We start from the raw sequence: 19,778 nt of genomic DNA on the forward strand, positions 1-19,778 counted from the left end.
TTTCTCTTTCTTGCCTTCTTTCCTTTTTGAATTATTGCCTTCCGTCCTTCTTTCTTTGCCTTTCTTTCATATCTCCTTTTCTTTTTTGCCTACTTCTCTGCCTTTTTTACCTTCTTTTTTCTTTCCTTCTTCCTCCTTTCTTTCCTTCTTTAATTCTTCCTGGCTTTCCTTCTTTCTTTTTTACCTTCATTCCTTTCTTTGTCCCATCTTTCGTTTTTCCCCCCTGCCTTTTTTTGCCTTTTTTTCTTGTTTGCACTTCTTTCTTGCTTTTTGACTGTCTCCATTCCTTTTTCATCTTCCTTCCTTTCTTTCTCGTCTTTTGTCTTTCCTGTCTTCTTTCTTAATGGCAAGAGGCTGGGAGCAATGCCAGACCGACTGGCTTTTTTTTTGGTCTGCGTTACCCAAGACCTTTAGATTTTACTAAAAGTATGTATAACATAGCTACTTTTTTTTTTTTGGTTTTTTTTTTAGCAAGGAGTCATCCATTACTCTGTGAATGCGTCATTCACATATTTCTTACACCCAATCCGGCATGCATCAAAGGGCAATATCAGTCCACTTCAGCAATTGATAGCTTTGTGACTATGAATTACAGCATGCTGCCCTTTTATAAGGACACATCTACACACAAAGTAGTTCCTTTTAGTTCAACTACTATAATATGTACATTTTTGGGTCCTGAAAACATGCTGGTCTTCAGCCAATTTGTTTTTGTTTAGATTTGATTAAACTCCTTAGTTTCCTGAGCAAAAAAGGTTTTGAAAAAAGCATGCTTAAACAAGAATTGCCAAAAGGCTGGTGGCCAACACCAGACCTATTGGCTTTGCCAATGCTGTTTTACTAATGGCGTGCACCATCAACAAAAAATAAGAATGCTTAAATTAAGCTAAAAGACACAATGACATATGTACGCTTAGGCAGTACGACAATGTAGTGGACCAGCATAATGGCGATACGGAGGTGCATGTGAGAACACACATGTACATGCATAGTTTCTGAAATTGTCGCCATTTTATTAATTAATTGCTTACTGCTCCAGTTTGCGGTCCACCTCTTAAAGAGGTAAATAAAAAAAAAGTATGTGTGCGTAAGCGCTTTTTAAAAACTGAGGTGCTGAGCAGTATATAGCAGCTGCCGGGCCCTCAATAAATTGAAGAAAAAAACTAAACATTTGTACGCATTGAGGTGGGGCACCAATGGAGGAGCAAGTGAGGGAGTATTCAACACTGGGATAAAGCAACATGTGGTGGGAGGGAGCAACAGAGGAGATAGAGGAGAGGCACTTTTGGAAAAGGAAGCAGCAATTCAGTAAATTGCAGCTTGCAGGCCTTCCAAAATATTACCCAATTTTGGCCAGTTACAAACAAGGACAATACAGCTTTCCTGTCTGTAAAAGGGTTACACTGGCAGAATGCAGTTGTACGTTAAGACATGCTGATTGCATAGATAATGGCAAAACATGTAAGAACTTAGGAAATATGAAACAAGCAAGCACTGTGTTTGAGACTACTTATTTTTTTAGGAAGCCGTTAGTGAAAAGCTAATATGACAAAATGTGTAATGACCAAGTGTACCTTTTAGATGTAAAATATTCCCTCCTGCAGTGCAATGAAAGCACAGCATAGGCGCCAGAATGATGCATCAAACCGTCAATGGCATGACTTGAGAGGAATTACTACTGTTGGCTGATATAAAAAGTAATTGACTCTAGCCAATGCTTGAAACAAGCTGATCTAAATAAGCTAAAGTGTGTGGCTGTCTACCTGCAGCACACTCCACATATAATGTTAGCAACATGTTCAGTCAGCTGCGCTGTCAACCCAGACCTAAAAAGTCAACTTTTAAAGCCACTGCCCAGATTTGGCCTCATAATGAAAGGAAGTTGAGGCCTGTAGTGGTATAAAAATTATCTTCGTGCATTTCTATACCACTCTTAACAGCCAGCCAGAATGTGCTTTGCAGTTCTACTATTTGTGGGAACTGCACCGTTCATTAAATTTCAACAGATTTGGAATATGCAGCTTTCTACATATATTTATAAATGGAAAACAACCATTACAACGCGGTCATTACATCACGATACCTTTACAACGCGGTAGTTACAACGACTGCGTTGTTGGTACGCGGTGCATTTACATCGCAAGTTTTTACAACAAATTCCCTACTGTTGCTCAAATTGGTGTAGGAATAGTAAATAATACTATTTCTAAGTCCAGGGAGTCCCCGAGTGGAAGTTGTTGTAATGACTTGCGATGTAAATGCATCGCGTACCAACAATGCGGTCGTTGTAACGACCGCGTTGTAATAGCACGCGATGTAATACATCGCGTAGTAAAGTGCTATATTTATTTACAAAGGAACTGCTTAATGAAGAAAACATGCAGTTTATTTGTGAAGTTTAACCCAAGAGATCCTCTGTAACAGAATATTTTAAACACACTGAGGGCAGTAATGCACTACAACAAAAAACATTAATTTAACGAGCAACAAACGGAAACCTACTTGTTGATATGATGTTGTATAAACCATAACATTCTGCTGGCCATCTGTTGTTATTAAGCCGGCCGGTAACTGATTAGCTGAAAGAAAAAAAAATATTCTGAAAACTATGTATGCTTATTAAGGAAAGGAAAAAAAAAAATCAAACCAAACTTTACTGACCATTCCATTTTAAATGAACATTTGAACTTGAAGGAGGGTATGTTGCACAGTGCCTATGAAACCTATATCAAGGGTTTTAATCATTCTTTCAGCATTTGACCAAAGAATTTCATCATTCTGAACAACACAACAGTTTATTTGCCTAGTAAATACATGTGACTCAAACAAACTCTACAAACAATGCTATTTGTTGTACTGGGTCTCATGTTTAACATATTACGTTAATCGCTCTGCTACTTCTTGGAAGATGGTGGAGTATTAAATACCTAAATTTCACTAGAGAATTGCTAGCCTAATCTTTTTCTATGATTACAGTAAATCTACCCTTTTGTATATTTGCTCTGGATTTTGCACCCTTTTTTGCTGAAACCTCTTTTTGCTGACTGCAGAACTATGCACGCTTTACCCCTGATAACCGGGCATAAAGTGCCTGTGCTCCCTCTTTAAACATTACTTAATAGGTAAACTCCTAATTGGGATATTCAGCTTATCTGTAAGTCACTAGCATATAGTGCAGGGTGTATCCAGAACCTGTAATGCAATTAGCAGACTACAGCACCTTTTGTGGAATCTATTACAGTGGCAGTGCAAAACTGGCTTCAGGACTTCCATTACATCATGGCTGAGTAGTCTAAAACTGCAAGTTTGCTTGTCTAAATAAACCCTATTGATAGATCTAAACATTCCTTTTAAATATGAATGCCCCCTATGTAATCCTTATAAGGCAGGGAACAGAGTATATTTATTTATTTAAGCTTATAAAGCGCACAGCTACCCGCAGTGGGTTTCCCGGCGCTAAGGGACAGACTAAAGAAGAAGAAACCAGAATGCTGAAAATGCTAAAAGGAAGTTACAATTTACTGTTGAAAGAGCCACGTTTTAAGTCCTTTACGGAAGAGCAAAAGATTGGTTTCTGTCTTTAGGGTCATCAGAAGAACGTTCCAAAATTTAGGACCCAGATAGGCAAAAGAGCGGCCTCCCATTTTTGCTAACCTAAATCTGGGAATGGAAAAGTCACCATTCCCAGAGGATCTCAAGAGTCGATTTGGCTTATAGGCCTGGATGAGGCCCTGGAGATATTTAGGAGCGGAGCCTTGTTTAATTTTGAAAACATGACAAAGGTCTTTGAATTTGATTCTATTAGGGATTCTGAGCCAATGCAGGTCATGGAGTGCTGGAGAGGCAGATATTCTCCTGGGGACCTTGCGAAGCAGCCGGGCAGCTGCGTTCTGAACAACCTGAAGTTTTTTTATGGTTGCCAGATCAGCTCCAAGATAAAGAACGTTACCATAGTCCAGGCGGGAAACAACCAACGCCTGGACTACAGTTCTTTGTGTGGAGGGGGCAGCATCCACAGGATTTTTTGCAGCCACCTCAAGGTGGCAAAACAGATAGAGGCTACCTTTACAGCCTGCTGTCTCATTGTAAGTTTCTCATCGATGAGGAACCCGAGGTTGCGTACTACTGTTGCAGGCTGAGGGGTAGGTCCCATAACATTGGGCCAATAGTGGGGGCCCCAGAGATCCTTACCCCTGCCTAGTATCACAACCTCGGTCTTGTCACCGTTAAGTTTCAAGAAATTGTTCCTCATCCACTTGGAGACACGAATCAGACCCTCTCTCAGAACAGAGGCATCAGTGTCCTCTGTATTAGAGAGAGAGAAAATGATTTGTGTGTTGTCGGCGTAGGAGTATAAGGTGAGACCGGCTTCCTCCACAATAGTGGCTAGGGGTCTTACGTAGATATTGAATAGTAGGGGACTAAGTATAGACCCCTGGGGCACGCCATATATAAAAGTATGACCTGTAGAACGTTTATTTTAAACAAACCCTTAGAGTGACAAGCATCTAAAAGCTATTTTCACTGTAGCAAGGCTGCCCGTTTCATAGAGAAACACTGGGACTAATAAATGTCGTAATGCTATCTTTGTCTAGGAAACAGCTACAGTTATCATTCATGGACCCTTTATAATATTTATTAAAAGTTTAATTCATTAGTGAAGTTGGATGTTAAATAAGTAGAAAGTTAAATGTTTCCGGACTGAAGACCCTGGAGGATAATTTAGCCTCCAGCTCCAGCCCTCGGAGTGCTCAAGCCATGAATGAGGTATGAAAATTGCTGCCACAGTAGAGACAAAGGTTAGGGTGTGGGGAGGTATTCCGGGTCTTCCCTTGGGATGACAATTTGGGCTGTGTCCTGGAACTTCATTTACTTCAAAGAGGCCTCCCCTGTCACAGACAGACGGCCAGGTAGGCGACAATCCTAGTGGGACGGGATCTGCTCCCAGAACCTGACTGAAGTGATCACAGAGGAAGGTTGGCTCATTTCCGAGGCCAACATCTCTAGGGTGTGCACACAGGCTCTGTATAAGGGGGAAAAGGTCTTACTATCTTGGATTTAGTTGAAGATGGGCACTGTGGGATTGTGTGCTATAGGAAACACAAGAAATTCTGCAAATGTGGGTAAGGTAACCCTGGGAACTTTTATACCAGTGGTTAGGGAGGAGCCAGGAGTCTCCCTCACCTACAAGCTGAAGCCAGGCATAAATGTGGCATCCCCAACACCCACCTCAGAACACCACTGTACCTGAAAAGATCAGAAGTGGAATGAGAGGAGCCCAGAAGGACTGAAGCTAATCCCTCTTGTAGCTACAATAAAGAAGTTGACTCCATGAGTCATAAGGCTGAACCCTGTTCAAGCTACAGGGACACAACAAGCTACAGGAGGAGGCCTTTCCAGAAGATTCCTAGCTGACCAGTTCCCACTGGATATGCATTAGACTATATGCTGGCGGCCTCTGCTGGAGTCCCCTGTCCCCCATCCATCCCAAGTGTTGTTCCTGAGGCCTTGTAACCCATGGCCATGTTGGATGGACTTCTCCTACCACCTGTGACTTCGAAGCATTAAGGCTCCAAAGACCTACGAAGGACCGGGACCAACCTGCCAAGCCAATTTGACCACGGTAAACTGCAGCTGAGGATTCAGGTTTTCCCTGTTCTGAGCTTTTTTGCTATGACAAATCCTAATCAGCTGAACCTCGTGGAGATGGTATCCAGACTTGTGGAGCCCTCTCAGATTACAGGATGCTGCCTTGCCCACTGGAGGATTCAGGGCTCCAAAAAAGTGCCTTCGTGCAAACTATGAGATCTTAACCACGTGAAGGAGGCAAAAGTATACAGAACAAGTTATCAAATGGATCAAAAAAAGATCAAGAGCAGATCATGGGTTGCTCCAGGACAAGCAGCATTGGGCTTTCTGGCCAAGTCAGGTGATGGGAAAATTGCTAACTGGCTTACTAAATCAGAAAGATAATAGGTTGGAGCAGGCTGAAGCATGCTCCCCTGGATATAAGGGAAGTAACTGCATTACCTACTTTCAGGGAAATAATGTTATGCACACAAAGTAGGCAATACACACACTATGAGACTTGCATGTTATAGCAGGCATTTGTTCAATCATTGTAGGGGCGTTAAGACTGAGTGAAGTAGTGACTAAATGGGGATGCTCAAGTGAGGAAAGGGTGGTGAAGAAGTAATCATGCTGGCGAAGGATAGAATGAACTTCTTTCCACAGTCCAAGACAGATCAGTCAGGTAGGGGGTGCCTGAATGGAAATGCAAGCTCAAAGAAGATCAGCAATATCTCGGTCAAGCAAGGACTACAGTACAAGGTGCTGAAGGGTAGAGGAACACTGCTGAGTCTACAGTGTCGATATGCCACTTCATTACTGTCAAGCAAGGACTACACTGCAGGATGCCAAAGGGTAGGGGAAGCATTGTTGGTTCACAAGGCTAGATCTCCAATGGCGATATACCACATCAGTACTACAGGCAACTCTCAGGAAATGTGGATAGGAACACAGGTGGTATGGTACTCTGTAAGGTAATGCCTCTTTTTGTATGGTCACCTCCAAGTTTTACGACTGATGCTGCTGTTTTTTTCAACTTGGAGTGCACTGAGACCTGCTAACTAGACCTCTGTGCCATTGCCCTGACCCTAAAGTGCATCTCTAATTGGCTGTATCCAAATGCATATGGATAACTTGGTTGTAAGTCCCTTGTATCCTAGTATATTGTACCATGTGTCCCCGGGCATGAAAGTTAGAGGGGTACCCCAGGGTTTGCAGTATTGGTTGTGCCAACCTGGGGGGGTCCTCCAAGTAAAACGAGTGCTGCATTCTGCACACTGGTAGAGCAGTCGTTCACTGCTAGCCTGACTTTGCCATTGACCAATGGCAAAGCCACAACTTCCCTCTGGCAAGTATACAAAGTCCTAAGGCGGGGTGTAGCATATGACACAGGCAGCCGGGTCTGGTGGCCCAGTGGACTAACGAGTCTACTGCAGGGGCCTGTGTTCGACCTCATGGTCACAAGTCTAAATCCCAGCAGGTCCACTCAGCCTTCCATCCATCTGAGGTTGATAAAATGAGTACCATTGAGTTGGGTAACAACAAACATCTGTTATTCAGCACCAAGATACCCGTAGTGGTGAACATGTACTTTACAAATACACATCTTATGTTATGTTAAGTACTTTACATATCCTGGCAGTAAACAAGCATAGCTACTGTTTTTACTGTGGAAAGACTTGGTCGCCCAATTGCCGAGTACAGGATTACACACAAACTCCTCAGCGCTGCTAACACCGGAACGGTGCGGCCAAAGTGGGCTCTCCAAGGTATCAAACAACTAGTTACATTAAGCCCGACTTGTCTGCAGTGTTCCCATTGAATTGGCTACCTCAGTGTCTCTTCATTTTTTCTAATGAACTGTCAACTGTAGGCCCAAATAAATGTTCCTTGTTAAATGGTGAATTTAAAATGGAAGCTTGAACCTCCAGTTTAAATCCGATACCATTAGCCATGCTTGATGGCTAAGTAGGACACTGGTGTTAATAGTGCGTGAAGCAGTGTCTGCTGTGTCTAGAGCACACCTGATTGAAGTGTTGGAAATAAGCTACCTATCCTGGATGAGGTCATAAGCTTTAGCTTTATGCTCACCAGACAGGTGTTGGATCAGCTGCTCTTGCTCATCATAATGAGCTCTGTCATTCCTTGCTAAGAGTGCTTGTGTATTAGCTATGCGCCAATATTTAACTACTTGCGCTGCTACTCTTTTGCCTGAGGTATCTATTAATTTAGATTCTTTATCAGGAGGCGGGCGTCTCCTATTGTTTGAGAATTAGCTTGTGTACAAGCATTTGATACCACTAAAGAATCTAATTGAACCGGATGCCCTGATGTAAATTGGGTCTGTAGGTGCAGCTTTAGATTTTTTCACACTCTAGGAGTGAGAACCCTAGACTGCATTGGATCTTTGAATACCTCATCTACATGTTTTAACATACCTTTGAGCATATTGCACTTAGTGTCTCAAATCAAAAAATCTTCCTCACGAGGTTCCTTTTGTAGCTGTACTCCATGGTACGGTGTGGCTCTACTAAGCAGTTCAATGAATCCCACAATATCTGATGGAGTAGGCTTAGATGGGTATAGGTCTGGGTCGTTATCATTATTGGGATCAGTGTTCTAGTCGACTCATGGGTCTGGAGCATTGTCTTTTGGCACATCCCCATGTGTGTCCCCATCTTCATCCCCATCTTCTTGATAATCTGGAGACTGTGGCTGAGGGGAATTTGTGGGTGTTATGAGTAAATGAGGATCTATAGGTGGAGAATGTGAAGAAGATAAAAGAGGTGGTGGGGAAGCATTAGTACCCATGCTCTTTCTCTTTAGATGGATATGATAAGAGTGCTCAAATTCTGGCTTTCTTTTTGATGGGAACTTTGCATAAAGGTATCCTGTTTTAGGGTTAATAACAAGTTCCTTTTGTTTGGAGTCCGTGTTCGCAAGCTGAACATCCAATCAAGGTTCCTTAGATGCTAGAGGAGCGGTTTTTAGGTCGAGCCTCGCTCAGCAATCATGCGCTGCTTTAGGAGTGGACCTTTTGGAATTGGTCTGCACTTTTACAACAATCATGCGTGTTGCGGCATCTACATTGCGGGAGCGAGCAGCAGGGCGCAGGGGCCATCGGTTTCTAAATAGCGTGGCCGTGCGCGCTTGTTTACATTTGCCTGTGTCGTGTCCGGGCTAAATAGACAGCTTTTGGTTTATATAACTGACAGAGTGCATTGATTTAATGTGTACTAAGTTACACAGCTCCTGTTTTTAACCTGACAGAGTGTTTACCCATGTACTTTGCTCAGATTCACACTGCTCGTTTTTTTACTTTAACTTGCTTTACCTTTGTGAAGGCTTCATTCCGCGCAAAGTTATTTACGTAACACAAACTTTTACCCGTGTTTGAGTTATATATGTATAAATGTGGAACCTGTTTATAGGACTGGTGCCTTTCACCACGCAAGTGTTATTTTGGGTATTCATCGGTAATTGGATGCAACCTGGCAGAGTATTTCACATTAGTCACGGTACAAGTCTTCTCATGGCCATTCAACCACATCACAATTCTTAATGCGGATCATTCTCTAACGTGACAACCTTCCCCAATTTTTAAAGCACAGATTTGTCATAGAGCCTCATTGTTATGAATGTTTGTGGTTTACACAATTTACCCCGCACATGACGTTGCAATCTGCGCACCTCCATATATTTAACTAATTCCGCTCCGTATCAACCTGAGGTTGCATTCAGCTCATTATGACTTCGCACAACATGTACCACAACGCTTTAGTTCATTAGTGAACACTGAGTTTTTCTAGTTCCTTATACCTTTAGGTTACTTACCAACCGCTGCTTTTCTAATTACCTGATCCATTTACAGAACATCGAACTTTCATATAGGACGTCTTTATTATTATTATTAATAATAAAGTTTTATATAGCGCGAACTTGACCCAACAGGGTATCAGAGCGCTTTACATTTAGGATTGTTACGTTAAAAGTTACATCAGATACAAGAGCATAGTAAGGTACAGTACACAAACAATGTTTCAAGAATTCGTAGGCTAATCTGCTAATATTATTTAATCTTCTAAACAGTTACGGACCCCGAGTAAGTGTAACAGACCACTAGTAAGGAACTGCTGGATTATAGTGCTTATAGAGCACCGAAGCAGTCATGCATCCAGGTGCTTTAGTGGGATCAAGAAACCACTACTACTCAGTATGGAAACGTTAGCAGCCCCTTCTAAAAGCGGTCAAGATTAGCTGGTTTAATTTGTAGAAGGTGTCATTCCATGGTGTCGCCTACTCCACCTGTAACATTTTACACCCCAAGAGTACACCTTTAAAGTATCTCAAAGTCCTCTCATGAGCACATCTGGTAAGCCTCTGCCTACCGTATGCAAGACTACCCTTCCAGGTGGCTTTATAGATGTGGGATGATTTCATTATCACACATGATGTAATTCTCTCGCTAGCAGGATTACTTACCCTAGCAGGGTAACTTTGCAACATGCTGCACAACAGCCACACTACTCTACAACATAGCATAAATACATTGGCAAAGCCAATAGCTCTGACTAAACACTTATAAGATCCAAAAGGCGAGACCTATTGGCTATGACAATGCTGGTTTCTCATGTGGCCAGAATTTTCGGTGTGGAAGATTTTGGCGCCAATGATTTCGGGCCCGAGGAGTTCGGATCCGAAGTTTGTTTCGGTGCCGAAGCGTTTGAGTGATCACTGGATTTGGGTTTCGGTGCCCAAGTTTTGGGTTCAGTCCCCCGAAGAAGGGCAGGTCGTCCCAAGCCGCAAGGCTTTGATACGTGTTTCGGTGTCGGCCCGAAGGAAGAGCGGTCGAAACTTTATCTCGGTGCCCACCTTGGCCCGAAGGCAGAGGGGGGACCAGAGCCTTTTTAGAGTGTACCTTTTGGGGCAGAGGAGTATCTTTACTCACGGTACGCTGACCGGGCGTGATGTCTTCCTCGATGTCGGAGTCTTCCTCGGACACGTATATGTGTTCTTCTTCCTCTGCCTCTGCTCCATGTGCTTCGAAGACCTCTTGGTCGACATTTTCTCCGTAAAGATCTAGAGCGGAGTTTCTGTGTTGCAGATACATTTCGTGACGTTGAGCCTGACAGTCACGGAGCGTCTTCTTCGATCGGAACAATCGGCAGACTTCGCAGTGGTCTTCGTTGTGTTCGGGTGATAAACACAAATTGCACACGTCGTGTAGATCGGTGCGGGGGTACTTAGAGTGGCACCCGGGGCAGAATTGAAATGGAGTCTGTTCCATCTATTGCGAACTCGTTTAACGTGGCTAAACCCAAGGACCATGCACGAGACTTTCTGATCAAGGTTTTAGAAATGGATACGGTACGCAAAGGCAGAATTGAGCGATCGAGAAACAATACTGTTGAGGGTAGTGGATTGCGCAGCGAGGGGAACCCGAGAACGGTGTCGAACCGGAGCGCAGCAATTCACGTCCGAACCTGATGGCGGGAAAAAACAATCTAACAATGGAGTTGATGCCCATGCGCACTATCACCAAAAGGCGGAGTCACCTACCTCGTAACTGGAAAAGACTTCTTCGAACAAAAACAAAGTGCACACATCCGGACCCAACACTAGATGGCAGACTTATGCAAAGCATGTGATCTACAGCTCACATGCCTCGAACAAAATGTTTGTTGGAATGCTTGCTCTGGATGCTCCAGCTGTTGCTTTTTCCAAAAAGGATTAAGGGAGCATTATTGCCCAAGACAACATCCTTTGAATTGTACCTAACGGAACATCATCTTTGGGCTGACAGATTTCAATGTTTCAGATTCTGCTTTCATTTGTTGAAACTCATGGTCTGCAGTAGAACCAAAAGCAGAGAAGAGGACTAAGAGAAAGGCAAATCAAGACCCTTCCGGTGGCTTGTGTAGTCAGGAGGTGGATCTTGGCTAAAAGAAATGTATCATAGAAAGACATGGCTTGTGTATCATGGGCACCCAAACCGGAATAGTCATTTGTAATGTCATGAAGAGACCAGCTGTATATATTTTGTGGGCTTCAGCCCCTCCATTGGCTTCCCATTTGCTGGCTCCATCGCCGCTCTTATATTCCTTCTCCGCATTTGTTCATATCATGCATGCGTCAGACCTCTGCCTATGTTTAGCTCGCATGGACCAATTACTACTACCCCTCCACAGGTCCCACTTTAGCAAAATATCACGGAACTACTTTTTCTTTGCTTTGGAGCACCTTACAAGAGCACTCGCTCCGTGCTCCGTCGCAGTATATTGTTCCTGCCCCAGCGTGGCACCATCTCTACTTCGCAGCACAGGGCTCTGGTTACTGGCATGGCGGCTAAGCAGAGATGGAATGTTTCCCTTAATCAGCACGGTGCCAGCTGAGCTTTATTCTTCAGCATAGCAGCTGCTTCAGGACAAGTGTATATTGTAGCCTGCTCGCTGCTGTATGGCATCATAAGCAGTGTACATCAACAGAGGGCATAGCTTGCACATTAGGAGCACTTATCACACGAGCATAGAATGATAAACTCTGCAACCACTTCAGGCCACTGTCTGGTTCACACGCACTTCCGCCCCCTCCAGGTCATTGGTGTGAAAGATGCAGTTGATCTAACCCTACTGATCACGGACATGCTCACTAGGAGACCCAACAACCTTTGGGCCCTGTGCGATTAGTGTTGGTGAGCACGGTGTGCATGAAGGTGTTCGGCTGCCACCTCACGTGCTCGGGCAGTGCCATCTTGCCAAGCGGAGGAGTTCCTCCCTTGTGACGCATTACGCAGCGAGTCAATCACGGTCAGGTGAAGGGTCAGGCTTTGTTAAAAGCAGGCTTTAGGACTGGTTTTCAAAACTTGCACAGCTGTGTTGAAACATCCGATACTGCACATGTGCGGACCAACATGGTGCATGTAACAGATGTTCTAACCACGGATAAATTACATTGACATTGCCAAAGCAATAGCTCTCAGATTGCCAAGACCAAATGGCTTTGCAAATGCTTTTTCTTTGTAGGTAGTACCGTGAGGTCTGTATTTCTCGTCTCATCCTGCTCAGGCAGATTTAGAACCAAAACATTTTTAGTGTCAATACAGACAATGACATCATAGTAGGCACTTATACTGGAGCCTTGGACTGTCTCGGGAGCTATGGCACTTATGGAGGCAGTGCTCTCCTCGTTGTAAGTGTACTTTTTGGAGGATGTTAGTTATCCTCTGCCTTCTGAAGGGTATGTAGGCTCCGGTGAAGATGGTTCATTAATTATGTGCCTTCAGGACCTTATCTCACTGTATATTGGTGAGGTCTTTCCATATTGAAGGGGGACCTCATAACAACTATGAAACCCTCCATACCAGTATTGATCTTGTGTTGGTAAAGAATCTCGCAACATCAAATGAACAAATGGTCCCTGAAACCCATTATGTTAAATGCACTGATGTCTAATATGAAAACGTTGACTTTAGCTTTATTGACGCTGACCAGCAGAGGAAACACGAGTGTCGAAAGAAATAGCATGAGGACCTCAATGCAGGAGGGCAGAATGGTCAGAACTAGTCACAGACATGGTAGAAGAGAGGGTGTGTTTCCCATGCCCCGCTGCAGCTGGTAAGACAGACAGTACTTTCTTGTAACAGAATAGCCCACTTCTCCTACTTGACACAGAGGTGACATCCATTTCCTTTCTGACTCTCCCATAAGGCACTGCTACACATATTTTGCACTACTTGATAGAATATGAATTGGAACGACAAATGAAAAACATCATGCATGCTTTCCAGGACCTCTTCCCCTACAAAGACACATTTCTAGGAGTGCCAGGCATAACAGCTAAAGGTAAGCGATCGGGTAGGAGAGAAACACCTCATAAAACAGTAGAAAAAGTGGCACTTGCCACAAAAAATAAAATCATGATGCTATATGTTAACAGTGGTCGATTGAAGCCAAAACAGTTATTACAAAATAGCAGGTTTGCAGCCAAAATCAGACTTTAAAAAAGGATGCACTTTTGGGGGATTTTCCTCCAGTGAGCTGAAAAAACGGGAACTGCCTACTTGGAGTCTACATTTTCCTTTGAGTTTTAAAAAATAAAAACATTTTGTTATTGCAGCCAAATGTATGTTGGATTCAATTTAGCAAACTGTATTTGAGGAAAAAAAAGTTGATACGTGTTACCACCAGTTTTCTATTACTTAGTGTCTTTTTCTTGAGAAAAATATTATTTAGAAAGGTATTCTAGGGAACTCAGGTGTATGGCGATATTACACAGTTTATGGTCTCAGAGAGAATCCCATGCCTAAGTCAACACTTGCTTACATTCAAACCTGCCAATGCGAATACACAAATAGTCTGGTTTTACAAGACAGGGAATGTGTTTTTGTGAATAGAGAAAGGCGAAAATAAGGCTATACACGTATCCGGCCAACAAGTTTTATAATGTACTTCTTTTGATACAGCTTATCTCCAGCGTCCACATCCTATTATCAGCATTTTTGTGGATCAGCATTCCCTATCTCATACATACTTCAAATCTCTTTAAAATACATCTACTGCGTCCCATTCAACTGCTGTCATTCTGGTAACAACTACACTGAGTTTTTAGCATTATTACAAGCTGTGCTCATCGTAAATGAGCAGCCACACAGAATAAAGACTTTAATAACACATACCAAATGGTTGTTTTGTCACTGTGTTTATCAAAATGCTTTTCAAATAACTACAATGTATTAGTTCTGTATGAATGGTAAACTGTTAAGTGTACATATACCTGCAAAAACATCCATTTTCCCTCTGAATGAGGAAACATAAAATGGAAGGACAAAGGTCACCTAACAAGTTATGGAGTATGCAGTAAAATAATGGCCTTCACCTAGTAAATAATAGTGCATGGGCTCGAGATCAAGACTAAGACTATCTTTCCAATAATATTCAGGCACTGTAGTCTAGTTCCATCACATTTTAGGACTTTCATGGGAGTTTTCATTCTACTCAAAGACATTCAAGAGAATGATATAAATTGCTAGATGCAAATAAATCCACAAGTGATCATAGGTCATTCATTTAACCCTTCAGAGCTAACTGTACTTACTGAATGATTCTTCTGTCAGCTCGTCGCCATGCCCGTCTGTTGTTTGAACAAGTCCACCTATGCCTTTTTCCCCTTTCATTGCCTTTAAGAAAATGTAAATAAGAATAAGAACAAAACTAGACATAACAGATTTGGGCTGTCAGTGCAATGGGGTAACCGAGAAATCACAAGTTCATTCTTTGATGATCAAAGACAACAGTGTGCTTCACAGAGTCAGATGGTGGAGGATGCATTTCAATTTTCTTTCTGCACTGTCTACGAAATGATTTTCATGATTTATCAACTCAACCTCTAGATATGGTAGATAAACAAGGCAATTGTGTTTGAATAAAAGAGCAAGTTACTCTCTGTTGCAACTTGGCTACTTAGTAACTGTCCTCCTATTTGCCTTGTTAGCACTGCTTGGATCAGAATAAGGCAAAAAAGAAGCAGACACTGCTGAAAACGTTTCATAAGTAGCCAGAGGATCTGCAAATACTTCTTACATGTCTCCTACACGGCTCTATTCCATATTTTGTTACATCTTTTTCGTCTGACTCATTAAGCGACTAATTAATATATTAACAAAAAAATTAAATGAGTAAATGATCAAAATGATACAGCGCATAATTGAAAAGACAATGGAAAATCTAATGCGGTGTTCGAATTTTAAGATCCAAGCATTGGCCACTGACTGGGAGAATGTGCACCATTTGCTGGCCTACTATTTTCCAGGTGCTACTACTCATTTATTCTTATGCCAAAGTAAATTGATTATACATCCCATATACTTGACAATGCCTGCTCTAATTGAGCAGTCTCCCCTGTATGCAATAATATGTAAAACCTACCACCAGAAAATAGATATACACCTAACTAACTTAATCTTGCAATGTAACCCTCCCTGCACCTAAAGGCATCGAGGGGACCAAGATACACTACTTCCTGGTGAAAACAAAAGTAAGACACAACTTGAGGCAAGAAAAAAGTAAATGCTGCAGAACCAACTATCCAGGAAAGATCCTCTGGAAAGGGGCAATATGTACAAAGGAACCCAAATCCCCGACAGACCTCAAGAACATGACAACCACCACCTTGTACAACAAAAGGTCAATCCATCCCGACCCAAGTCTTGTAATCTTCCTAGAAAGAGGTACCTGAGAATGTATTAGTCTTGAGAGGACAGGAGCACTAGACGCTGCGATCTGCCCCCAGATATCATTCCCCTATGAAACTGCCAGCAGTCAGAGCACAAGTTGTTTTCTGCCCAATGGAAGATAGTCTGTCAATAGAACAGGTGCAGCCGACTGCATCCTGAGCTGGCAGTCACAAACACCTCAAATAACAAGTTACTTACCTTCGGTAATGTTTTATCTGGGAGAGACTATCTAGCCGCAGATTCTTTACCTTAGAATTATCCCCAGGCTTCAGGCTGGTTGTGGGGATTTTTTTGTGAGCAGTAACCCTGCGCCAGTAGGTTGTGTCGTTTGGCCCCAAGTGGCGTCATCAGTGCCGGAAATGATGTGCGCAGTACCTATAAAGGCACCACCCCAGCGCACGGAAGCCATTTTCTTTTTGAGACTTTCCACACCAGGAGCACGGAGCCTCAAAGAAAACGGACCACTGGTGTGGAAAACTGGGGTTCTGAAAGGAAAGGAAAAAGCCTAGACATAGAAATCTGTTCGCGGCGTGGGGTGAATCGGTAAGGAATCTGCAACTACATAGAGTCTGTACCAGATAAGGCCTTACCAAAGGTAAGTAACCTGTTCATCTGATAGAGACTTCTAGCTGAAGATTACCTTAGAATAGCTACCAAAGCAATACTCCCAGGAGGTGGGTATGCAAAATAATTTCACACTAAAAAGTCAAGCAGGACCAAAAGGGCACAGTGCCCATCCTTGCGGACCGGACTGTCCAGGAAGTAGTGCTTGGCAAACATATGCAGAGATGGTCACGTTGCTGCCTTGCAGATGTCCAAGACCGGAACTCTGCACACTAACGGAGCGGTTGCAGCCTTGGCTCTGGTTTAATGAGCATGCACACCCTCAAGGGGTTGCTTTTTGGCCAATGTGTAGCAGATTTTAATGCAGAGCACGATCCATTGGGAGATGGTCCGTTTCTGCATGGCCTTCCCTTTCTTGGCCCGAACATACCCCACGAAGAATTGATCGTCCATCCGGAATGGTTTTGTGCAGTCAAGGTAGAAAGAGTGCGCTCTTTTTGGGTCCAGCCAGTGGAGTCTCTTCTCTTCTTTAGAGGGATGAGGCGGAGCATAAAAGGTAGGCAAGGTGATAAACTGACCTACGTGGAACGGGCTGACTACCTTAGGCAAGAAGGGTGCTCGAGTCCAAAAGACCAGTTTGTCGGGGAAAAAGGAGATTTAGGGAGGCTGAGAGGACAGTGTCTGTAGCTCAATGACCCTCTGGGTAGATGTAATTGCCACCAGAAAGGCCGTCTTGATGGTGAGAAGCCTAAGAGGACAAGATTGAAGTGTCTCAAAGAGTTCACATTAAGTAGTAAGACCCAAGTTAAGATCCCACTGAGGCATTACAAAGGAACAAGGGGAAACATGTAGTAACCTATTTACAATAGGGGACTTGGAGAGAGTGCTGATCTGGGAACCGCAGAAAGGCGAAGATGGTAGATAATTAACCCTTCAAAGTGCCCAATGCAGAGCCATGCTGAGCTAGGGTATGGATAAACAACAGAACCTAGGAAATGGGAGCAGATAAGAAATCAATCAGCTTCCCGACATAACATGCCACAAATTTATTCCAACAGCCGACATATTCTGTCTTGGTGGTGGGACGCCGGGCTGCTAAGATAACATTGTAGACTTAGGGCAGAAGGTTGAAAGCGGTCTACTGTTGCCGCTCAATCTTCACACATGGAGGCAGAACTTTGACTGGCTCGGGTGGAGAACCCTCACCTGCTGCCACGACAGAAGATCCTCCCCAAGAGGCAGCCTGATTGGAGGACCAATGGCCATGCTCAATAGCTCAGAATACCAGGTTCTCCGTGCCTAATCCGAAGCCACATGGATGACTTGGGTCCGATAGTTACTTATCTTCTTGAGAACTCTAGGCAGGAGAGGTATGGGCGGAAAGGGGTACAGGAAACCGCCGCTCCACTCTAGACAAAAAGAGTCTCAGAGTGAGAGCCACCTTGGAAACTCCAGCACACATAACTGCTGACATTGCGCAGTCTCGTCAGTGGGAAACAGATTTAACCAAATTTCTCCCCACTACGGAAAGAAACCTTGCACCACCGTAGTGACGCCATTCTTGTTCTGCAAAGCATCTTCAGCTAAGTGTCTTTTCTGGCATTCAAAGAATCCGTCAGATGTTGAACCACCAGAGATAGGCCCTGCTGTTCCAGACATGTCCAGAGACGCAGGGCTTCTTGACTAAGGGCACACGACCCCACCGGCCCCGGTTGATGCAGTAACATATGGAGGTGGTGTTATCCGGGGACACTTGCAGTAGCCTTCCCTAGATGGAGGGTAGAATGGCTTCCAATGGCAATCACATCGCTCAGAGCTACAATAGGTTGATGTGGAGTCCGGATTCCGGCGGAGACCCGAGTCCTCTGATCGCCACCTCCCCCAGATGGTCGCCCAATCCTAGGAGTAAAGCATCTGTCACTACTGTCAGATCTGGTTTGGAAATGGAGAGGGGAATGCCATAGGTCTATTCCCTGTTCGTAAGCCACCCTGCAGGCTCTTTGCAGTTCCCTCTGAGATCTGGACGATGTCCGAGAGATTCCCCTGAAGATGTGCCCACTGAACTTCAGGTCCCACTGCAGAATCTGCATATGGCAATCGGCATGAGTCACAAGCAGGATACAGGTGGCCATGAGACCCAGAAGCCTCAGCATCAGTCTCACCAAAATTCAGGATAGAGGCTGAAACATCGGTATCATAGCTTGAATATCCTCGACTCGGCATTCAGAAGGATAGACCCGAAACTGCACTGTGTCCAGAACAGCTCCATTGAAAGAGAGCGCCAGGTGTGACTTCGGCACGTTGATAGTGAACCCCAGAGAATGAGGAGGTCTGCTGTAGTCTGGAGGTGGGAGATGACAGCCCGAGGTGAGCCTGCCTTCAAAAGCCAGTTGTCGAGATGGGGGAAGACTGGCACCCCTGATCTCAGCAGATAAGCTGCAACCACTGCCATCTCCTTGGTGAACAGCCAAGGGGTGCTGGTGAAGCCAAACGGGAGCACAGCAAACTGAAAATGCTCGTGACCCACCTTGAACCTCAGGTAACGCCTGTGGGCAGACTGGATGGACTTGCAGGACAAATACTTCCACATTCCCGTCCTGTCTCCAGGACCCAGGGCAGACAGGACCTGAGCAAGAGAGAGCATCCTGAATTATACCTTCTTGAGGAGGAAACAGAGAGTGCAGGTCTGAGGATATGATGAAGACCTCCGTCCTTCTTGGGCACCAGAAAGTAGAAGCTACATCAACCATGACCTACTTCTGGCATCAGCACTCTCTCCATGGCTCCTTTGGCCAAAAGAGCCATCACTTCCTGGTGGAGAAGAGATAGGTGGTCCTCCATCAGCCTATTGTAAGTAGGTGGCATGGAGGGGTAGGCTTGAAAGGGTGGAAGAGGGCCCTCCAAACCCCACCTGCCTGATGTTATGGACTGCCAGCGGGGCAGGTGAAGATGAATCGTCCCGCCTACTGGGTGTCCATGATGGTAAACAGGCAGACTGGGAGGGTGTGGAGGCTGCGGATGCTGGTGGGGGGAGGTTTGGTGGACTGACCAGACATCTGGCCACCCAACCCACGCGGCCAGTAGGTACTGCGTCCACGGCCATGCAGAGGCTGAATAGCTTGCGCGCCACTGTGGCTGGCTGGGTAAGGACGCAGCTGTACCTCCCTTCTGTAGACACAAAAGCCTGACTGCGGGCGACAAGGTGCCACAGAAAGGGCCAAGGGCCTGGCCGTAGCCCTACTGTCCTTAAAGCACTCCAGTGCCAAATCTGCCTTGCCTCCAAAGAGACAAGAGCCATCAAAGGGCATGCCCATGAGTGAGGACTGGAAATCCCTAGAAAAGTTAGTAGTTCTCAAACAAGCATGGCACCACAGCATCATTGTTGATGAAACCGCTCTGCCTAGTGAGTTAGTTA

General features: G+C 44.3%; 1 protein-coding gene across 1 annotated transcript in view; it reads right to left on the minus strand.

Moving 5' to 3' along the window:
- NFYB (nuclear transcription factor Y subunit beta) overlaps positions 1-19,778 on the minus strand; it is a 147,918-nt gene that overhangs the window by 31,730 nt on the left and 96,410 nt on the right. Inside the window, exons 5-6 of the mRNA XM_078674988.1 lie at positions 14,662-14,743; positions 2,503-2,579 (exon numbers count right to left, since the gene is read on the minus strand). Coding sequence (XP_078531114.1) covers positions 2,503-2,579; positions 14,662-14,743 — 159 coding nt within the window. The remainder of the gene's footprint in view (positions 1-2,502; positions 2,580-14,661; positions 14,744-19,778) is intronic.

The sequence above is a fragment of the Lissotriton helveticus genome, chromosome 1_1 (assembly GCF_964261635.1).
Source record: "Lissotriton helveticus chromosome 1_1, aLisHel1.1, whole genome shotgun sequence".
Lineage (NCBI taxonomy): Eukaryota > Metazoa > Chordata > Amphibia > Caudata > Salamandridae > Lissotriton > Lissotriton helveticus.